This window comes from Gracilinanus agilis, chromosome 1, assembly GCF_016433145.1.
Source record: "Gracilinanus agilis isolate LMUSP501 chromosome 1, AgileGrace, whole genome shotgun sequence".
NCBI lineage: Eukaryota > Metazoa > Chordata > Mammalia > Didelphimorphia > Didelphidae > Gracilinanus > Gracilinanus agilis.
The window spans coordinates 791,194,534-791,203,904 of NC_058130.1; the positions used below are offsets into that span (position 1 = coordinate 791,194,534).

Genomic DNA, 9,371 nt, shown 5'->3' on the forward strand with positions numbered 1-9,371 from the left:
TGTAGATCATCTTTTGCCTTCTTTGCTTCATTTTCAAGCTGGCCAATTCTGGCTTTTAAGACTTTATTTTCTTGTTTTAGTACATGTATTTCCTTTTTCAAATTGTCTTTAGCCACTCTTGCCTCTCTTGATTGCTTTTTGAGTTCCTGGAGTTGTTTAGTTAATTGAATTTCGAGGTCTTCCAAAGCCTGTATCCAATTCGCTGGAACTTCTTCCTCTTCTTATATTTCATGACTATGAAGGTGGCAGAAGTAGGAGCTACAGAATGTTCAGAACTTGGGCAGATATCGATGATGCCTGTATCATCTATTACCTTCATGACCCATCATCCTGACTTTGTCTTATCATTGTACCTCAATGACTGTGAATGAACAAGTGAGGCTAATGATTTTGTACAACTCAGCATCACTTAAATCCAATTCATGAAAATCTCTAGACATTATTTGGTGATATCATTAGTCCTCTTCAAAAAAGAACAAACAGCAACAACAGTATTGTGGGAAGAGCATTGCCTAAGGGTAACTAGCATAGAGATTCAATTTATAGTTGGACTAAATATAAGAGAATGTGGTCACCAATATTATGAAAATTAATATATGTCAAATCAAAAATGACTTTTTAGCACTTTATTTACAAAAAAGGAGGGAAAGAGTGAAAGGAGAGAAATGTTAAAAAGGGTAGAGAAATTATCTAACTTAACACATCACATGTTTGCTCCAGCCCCTGGCTCAACCTAGGCTGAGCTAATTAGCCCTCAACCAGAGGGCCTAGTGGTGAACACCAACGTGAGCTCCTCACCACAGGGAGGCCTCTCTGGAAACTAATCTCTCCAGAGTTCAGGAAAGGAATCAGCTTTTCACTCACATAAGCAGTGGCTTCAAAAAGGAAGAAGATCCAAGAGCTGTCTTACCAAATGCAGTTGAAGAGCCAGAGTCTTAGCTCCTCCAGGATTCAGATTCAGGAGGAAGAGGGTGCTCATAAAACGTTTTTGCCACTTTTAAAGAACCTTCTTTACATCACTCCCTGTTCCTTCCTCAACTTTACATGAACCAATTAAAGTCTTTAAAATTGCTTAGCACTGCCTAGGGGGGAAGTCATTCAGTCACTTTTGGAGGTGTAAATCACTTTAGTAAGTGGTGTGTGAATTCCCCTACTTAACCATTTAGTAGGGTTGTATTTGCTTCTATTGATTAAATTTAAAAGTAAGAAGGGGAGAACCAATCCCATCTTCTAACCAGGTTGATATCCTAAATCTGTTTTTTGCATTATCACCTTGGGCAAGTGACATAAACCCAATGAGTCTCAGCAGTCACATCCCATTCTTTGGTTGTTTCTTGATTAATCAAATGAGGGAGTTGAACTACATGGCCATGGAGGTTCCTTCCACTTATACATCTATGATCCTACACATTAATTCAGTTGATTATTATCCACATATCATGTCATATAATATGTGAAAGAGACCAAGAACATAAAATGAACAAAGAGAAAGAAAACCATCAGCTCCCCTTTTATACATATCTTGTTACTCTTTCATTGATGTTCCCATGAATTCTACGTAACCTCAAGAGCCAAATACCAGTTTTTTCTGTTTTTAGTGGGTGTGTTAGGAAAGATCTTTGCAATACTTACTCATTTGTTTGGAAATCTCTCCTTCTGAACATGAAGAACAGTCAAAGCAACAGACCGGTTCTCCCTCCCGTGGGGTTTTCCTGAATCCAGGGCCACAACTTTCACTGCACACAGCAAGAGGAACCTGAACAGCAAGATGAAAAGAAAATACTTTAAGGATCTGCACCTTAACAACATGTGGGGAAATAGATTTTTTTGAGAATTGTGTAATTTTTTAGCAAAAGCAATGAATCTTATTTTGTTAAAGAACTATTGATTTTTTTCCAGGTTTATAAATAATGAGCATATGTAAAAGAATACCCACTACACATGTATTCAAGAGATATAATTTCAATTCCTATTCATCAGTAGCCATGTGACTTTGGTTGGCTCTTCTTTGGGTTTCAGTTTCTTCATCTGAAAAAAAGAGATTGTTGGACAGCAAAGGTCTCTTTGAGGTAAAATATTCTATTATCCTATGTGTAATCCTAACAATTGTTACAACCATAATGGTTAAAAGAAAGCATCATAATGACCTAAAAAATGTACATTGTTTTTCATATATGAGGTAAGGCACTCAGAATCAAAGGCTGTGATGGAGTTCATTTTTCAATGGAACATAAAGAATAAATCCCACAGTCTTGGTAATTGGTAATTTTGGGATATTCAGAAATGCAGCTAATTTTATAAAATAAATTAGTTGAAGTCATTAGACAAAACTTCAAAAGAATAAATGACTTTGCTTTCACTGAAGTCAAATAAATGGACAGTGTGACAGTGCAGATTATGAAATATTCACAGTGTAAGAAAATTGGGTGGACTGACTACTACTATTTTTTGCTTAGTCATTCTAGGGAAAAAATGGAGAGACTAGAGGAAGATTTTCTCTACAAAAATATGGCTATGTATGAATTAATAAGAATGGTTAATATTTGTGTAGGATTTTAACCTTAAGAAAAGCTCTTTGTGTAGATGACCTAAGAAATAAGATGTGTTTCCATGATTGGAAGCTCTGAATTAAAACTGAAATTGTTTCTGACCTTTGGCTCATTCCAGTCCCACACTATTGTCTCTTTATAAATGGTAAAATCTTGACCAAAGGGAGCATTTGGAACAAACTGTCCCACTTTCAGCAGAGTTTCACTCCCATTTTCAAAGAACAAGTACTCCAAAATGTTATAATGGGCCTCAGAATTTCCTGTATCATCCAAAAAGACTTGGTCACCAGCACTATTGTCAAAGTGGATTTTCTTCAAAAAGTTGTGGAGCTGAAAGGGAAGGGAAATATCAGTTAATGTCTAGTGTCCAAAAACAGGATTCTTAAGTACAATGTATGGCCTATATAAGAGGTCCAAGTCCTCATGGTCCAAGTGAGTGCTCTTGTTTGGTGAGAGTAATAAATATCTTGGTTTCTGTAAGAACTAATCTAGACAATAGACTCTATTTTATGGAGTACTTTCATGTTTTCAGGAGGAAGGACACTGATTTTTATTTACACTATTAGATTTTGAACAAATGTTGGCTAAAAAGATGTTAATTGAAATCTGAGTTAGAGGTTCCATTCATCCCTACATGTAGTGTTCACAACATCACTCTAGAGTGGCAAAAAATTAACAAAGATCTCAAACTCATGCCTGACCTAATCTTATATTAACAATTTGGTTTGTATTCAAGAGACATCACATTGAAATGCCTTTTAATGAAAGAATGTCATTATATTTAATCTTATTTCCTTTACACAGTATAACTAGCCACTCTTTTTTGCTGTGGCTTGAATTCTATATAATATCTACTGCCTCTCTATTTTTTTTCTTGACTGCTTCTGAATAGAATGTACTCATTCAAACTTTTAGATAAGAAAATTTAGATTAGACATTGTCTCACTTTTCTTTTGTATTTATTTTGATTAAATACACAATGTACAGAATTTCCCATAATTTCTTTTTCCTTGATTCATTGATGTATAAACTGTACCCAGGACAATAATTAGTACAGATGGGGCACTTAATCTTACCTGCCATGGTTGAGGCATCCAGGTTTCTCCAGCTCTTAGAGATTCTCTCTCTGATGTCACCAGGAGCATTTCATGGAGGGCCCTGGCCACAGCATACACAGCATTGTAGATGGTATAACTCAGACCAGACATTGCCATATCAAAAATGTGCAAAGGAAGAATTTCCAAGGAGGCATTAGGTGAGCATTCATTTGGCTCCTCATTTTCCAGTTTCTCCAAGCCTTTGAATACTGAGCACCAGAACTCCTTCAATAAAGGGTCCTCTGGGTATTTGGCAGGGTTCACTGTCCTAAGAAAGGACGTGAAACCAGGAATATCCTTTGTCATTTGTGAAAATGAAAGTGCTCCATGGAAACTGTGCCCATCATTCCACTGGGGTCTCATGGTGATGTCCCAATGAGAAGTGGTGATCCACACTTTCTTTAGCATATAATAAAGCATTGGCTGTGAATATCTAAGAATCATGAGTGAATCTGTGTCACCATGAATGATGATGACTCTAACTGAGGATTCCATAATACGTGGCATGAACATATCATGAGATTCTGTGTGTCTTCTCTCACTGACTGGGAGCTTCTCTGTGTAGGCCAGACAGATGTCATGCTTAATCATGTCCCCTCTTATGTTCCAGAGGAATTCTTCTCCTCTCAGGTCATCTGTGGTCACCAGACCTACCCATGTCCATTCAAATTGTACCATTAATTGAACAATACCATGGTGCAGGGAGGAGTCCCTTTGGGCCATCTGGTAGAGAGAAGGAAACTGGGCTTTGTCATTCAGGTTTGAATCAAAAGGTCCATAGCTTATCTGGATGAAAAAGAAACATGGGGCATTTTGGTTTCTGCACTTTCTATATTGTTGAGCAAATTTCAGAAAGTATAAATTATGAGTAAATTATGTTGTTAGAAGAAAGATTTAAGAATTCCCTATTTGAATTTACAACAATATCTAAATTAATTTACTTATTTTGTATGAAGCTACTAAAGAATCTCTTCACATTGTTATGATCATTGAAGGACTTGATTGTAAAGCTGTAATTATTAAGAAAAGGTAAAGCAGAAAGCCCCAGATAACAAAGGAGCTTTAAACCTTCCTTAGATATAAACAGGAAATCAGATAACTCAATTTAACTTCCTGCAGAATCCCCTCAACCAATCATGGTGTGTTTCTTCAGGAAGACTAGCCTCCTGGCACCAATTGATGTTTCAGTAAATGATAAACAAATCAGTAATACCAGAATAACAATGATAACTCAATTGGTGCATCTGACAAATGATATTACTGATGGTAATTAAGCTTAACGTCAGGGAGTAAGACTGATCCTCCTCTGACCCTTCAACTTGCCCTAGAAACTCCTTGAGACTGACCTGTTGCTAGGTCAACCAACAAAAGGTCAGTAGCTGGATTGACTTTTATAAACAAAAGCTTTTACTGGTGTAAATCAAAACAGCAAGGGAAAATGATAGAAGGGAAGTGGGGTATTAGGAATCCCTAAATGAAGTTTGAACTTAGTTTTTAAGTATTGTATCTAACAGCTTCGGAATGTTGATAGCTGAACTAACTGGGCCTAGTAGCCCAGGCAGACCACTGGTCGATCTGGTTTGCTTTGGTGGGCACTGCTTGCCTATAGACAATTAGATGGTAGCTTGTTTGAAGATAAATTGATGATTAGATGCTCGACTGCTGGCCCAGGGCTGATAAGCCCTGGGCCAGACAATGAATATTTAGTTGGTTGAAATATATTTTTGTTTCCTAAGAGATTGTTGGGTTTGTCAATGAGATGTTGCTATTGGTCAGCCAAGATAGATAAGCCTGCCCACGTTCCTCCTCCCTCAACCACCCTGGATCCCTGGCTCCAAAATGAGTCCAAGGGTCCAGTCTCTGCCTCCTTTATATAGGGCGCAGCCCAAACAATGATTGGTCTCATGCCCCAGGATGGCATCAGGAATCTTCCAAGATTCCAAGTGTCCAACTGCAAACTGTGCCCACAGGCATGGCTTCTTGCAAATCCTTGTAAAACAACTTACAACATATGTAGAAAAAACATAATTAAATTGATCTGGAAGAAAAAATACCAATAATCTCAAGGGAAACTTTGAAAATAATTAGGAAGGATCTGGTAGTAACATCTCAAACTTTACTGAGAGATAGTAATCATTGAAATCATTTGATATTATATGATAAATACAGGTTAGTTAATTGAATAGATGAGCTATACAACATATTGAAGTAAATGTTCATAGTAGCACAAAGTTCAATAACTGTAAAGACTTCAGTGATGAATGGTAAGAACTTTCTATTCTTAAAAATGCTAGGAAAAGTGGAAAATAGTCTTAGAGTATAAAGATATATAGTTCAAAATTGTACATCATTTGCCAAGATAACCTGTAAGAAGATGCATACTTTAAACATACAGGATGACCTAGAAAAAGACATTTCAGGAGCAAATCATAAAATACCTTTCATATTAGTGGATCATGAAATTACTCATGACCAATCTCTGAACAATGGTTATGGAAAAGAGATTGATAATTCTGAGAACATAAAATTATAAAGTTTTTGCAGAAACAATAGCAAGTCAGATAAAATTAGAATAGAAATATGTAATTTGTAGGATTATCTTTAAAATAAGTTTCTTGGATAAAAGCTTCATTTTCAAGGTATCTGAGAAATAGATTCGCCTTTTTTAGAATAATACTTATTGCCAAACAGATAAATAATTAAAGGAATATCTGGGTAATTTTAAATGGAAGGTAAAGATAATGCTCATTACAACTAGAAACGCACATAAACTGGGGGAGCTGTTAGACTAGTGGCCTGGTGGGCAAAAGTGGTGCTGGTGGCAGTGGCAGGAATGGAGTGTGGGGTGGGTTGGCTGGGTAGACCATGATATTCCATCTGCAGGGACCCATGTGAGCTATAGGAGATGACAGGCAGAGGTGCTACTGTTGTGGTCCAGGCTGCCCTATGCAAACCCACTAAGAACAAGAAGCAATAAAACAAATCAACTTAGAAAAATGCCAGACAAGCATGGATGAACTACTAACAGAAATTCAAGCCAGGAGCCAGTACAGTCATTCCAATGTGGTGACCTAGTATACCTCTTTTGTTGTAAAGGAGGACCTTTGGTTGAATATGGAATCATTAAGTGGAAGTTCCATGTCAGATATCATAAAGTATATTGTCAGTCAAGGAGAGCACATGAATGGAGTCATGGAAGAATCCATAATAGCTACAATTCTTAAGGAAGTTTTGGAAGGTCTAGATTCTCTCCATAAAAATGGTTAAATTCACAGGGATTGGAAGGCTGGGAATATTCTTTTGGGCCAAGATGGTTCAGTGCACATAGCAGATTCCAGGGTAAGTGCTTTCTTGGCAATGGGAAGTGATGGTTGGCACCCCTTGATGGATGGCACCTGAAGTCATGGAACAGGTGAGAGGCTATGCCTTTAAGGCAGATGTGTGGAGATTTGGAATAATAGCCATGAAAATGATGAGAGGAGTTGCACCTTATCACACATATCCTCCTAGGAAAGTTCATGTTGACATTGCACAATGAGCCTCCTACTTTAGAAATAGGAGAGGAAGATAAAGAAATGATGAAAAATTATGGCAAGTCCTTTAGAAGATGACTTTCATTTTCTCTTTTGAAAGATCCTTGAAAAAGGCCCAGAGTAGCAGAACTTTTAAAATGAAAATTCTTCCAGAAAGTCAAGAATAGGAAATATCTGATTGAAAAGATGCTAATAAGAACACCAGATATAGAACTAAGAGTCAAGAAGGTTAGAAGTCTGGATTGAGTGGCAATGTTCATAAGACAGAAGATGGAGGCTGGAAGTGGACTGATGATGAAATGGAAGGAAAGAGTGAAGAAGGGAAAGCAGCATTTTCTCAGGAATAGTCACAAAGAGTAAAAGAATGAAATACAGTGATTACAATGAATGCCAGCAGTATATGTGAGCAGAGACAGTCACTTTCTATTCAGGACACTCAGGGTCAGGTTAATGTTAATGAAGAATTTGCAGAAAGTTCTTGTGCTGTGACTCTTGTTTTAAGATTAAGGAATTCCAGAAAGAAACATAATGACATGCAATTTGAGTTTACTCTAGGAAGAGACATGGCAGATGGCATTTCTCAGGAGCTGTTCTCTGCAGGTCTAGTTGATGGTCAGGATGTAGTTATAATTGCTGTGAATTTGCAGAGCACTGTAGATGAACCCAAAGCATTAAAAACATTGACATTGAAGATGGCTTCTGGCTGTGATGGAACAGAGATGCCTGAAGTGCTAAGGTGAAGCTGATTGATTTATACAGTTCAGTGTCAGCTGATGCCTGTGGCTAGATGTCTTCCTCAGCCCCCCACCCCACCCTCAACCCCAGCAAAATCATAAGAGTGTGAGGAGAACTGCTTATATGGGTGTGAAGGGGATAAGAATTCAACACACCAGAACCCCAAACACTGCCACCTCCACCACCACCTCCACCATCCCATGACCACTTAGCAAGTTCTGAATCATACTCCAGCAGTTCACATTAGAATCACCAAACCCCACAGGTGCTGCTAATCTGTTCAAAATCTATTTAGTATTCTGAGCAATCAACTTGGATCTCCCTTAACTGAAACCAATCTGGAAAGGCACTCAGGTGGCCTTACTTACTGGTAATGAAAGAAATTTTTTATCAAAAATGTATTTCTTCCTTCATTGTAAAATTTCTCTGATAATACTTTAATTGTACAACTGACAATACTGGCCTCTTTTATATTGTATATTATTATTTTGAAAAAATGTTGAATAAGGTAATTTCAGAAAAGACCTGAGAAGACTTACATGAACTTAGTGAAGTACACAATAAATCTAACATGCTAAGTTAAAGGAATGAATACTTAAAATAACATAAATTGCTCTGATCAGAAGAAATAAAACACTTAAATAACACTATCTTAAAATATATTAATGAAAAATGAAATAAATTAAATGAGTCATAAATAACCTAACTAAAAAATATCCCCAGAGCCAGATGTATTCACAAGTGAATTGTTCTAAATATCTGAAGAACAATTTATTCTAATCCTTTATAAACTGTTTGATAAAATAAGGAAAGGAGTCAAAACAAATTATTTTTCTGATATAAATATTTTGCTAATACATAAAATAGGAAGAAAGAAAATCAAGAAAGATTATACAACAATTTCCCTAATGAATATTGATACAAATAATTTAAATAAAATATTAGCAAGGAGATTACTGATATATGTCAGGAGATCATACAGTGTAACCGGTGGAATTTATACCAGGAATGAAAGACTGGTTCAATATTAAGAAAACCAACAGTCAAAATTCAACTTGGCCTTGTTCTATTCTGAAGCCAATGTTTTGTGTTTTGATATGACATAATTTATAACTTCTGTGCATATGCAAAGTTTTTTTTTGGGGGGGTTGTGTGAAATGAGTCTTGAAATATATATATATATATATATATATATAATAAACTCCATGCTCCTGGAGACAAAGCTGGAAGCATGAGGTAAAAGATCTTTGAGTCCTGTTATTTCCTTATCAACTAAGCTGTCTTTATCAGATTATCAGAGATGATAAAGAGATCTCCACAATTATGCTTTAAGAAGTATGAGCAGGGGGCAGCTGGGTAGCTCAGTGGAGTGAGAGTCAGGCCTAGAGACAGGAGGTCCTAGGTTCAAACCCGGCCTCAGCCACTTCCCAGCTGTGTGACCCTGGGCAAGTCACTTG

At 36.8% G+C, this 9,371-nt stretch overlaps 1 protein-coding gene across 1 annotated transcript in view; it reads right to left on the bottom strand.

Moving 5' to 3' along the window:
• The window catches only part of LOC123232483 (vomeronasal type-2 receptor 26-like), a 31,749-nt gene that overhangs the window by 15,641 nt on the left and 6,737 nt on the right, over positions 1 to 9,371 (bottom strand). Inside the window, exons 3-5 of the mRNA XM_044658935.1 lie at positions 3,626 to 4,432; positions 2,652 to 2,879; positions 1,633 to 1,756 (exon numbers count right to left, since the gene is read on the bottom strand). Coding sequence (XP_044514870.1) covers positions 1,633 to 1,756; positions 2,652 to 2,879; positions 3,626 to 4,432 — 1,159 coding nt within the window. The remainder of the gene's footprint in view (positions 1 to 1,632; positions 1,757 to 2,651; positions 2,880 to 3,625; positions 4,433 to 9,371) is intronic.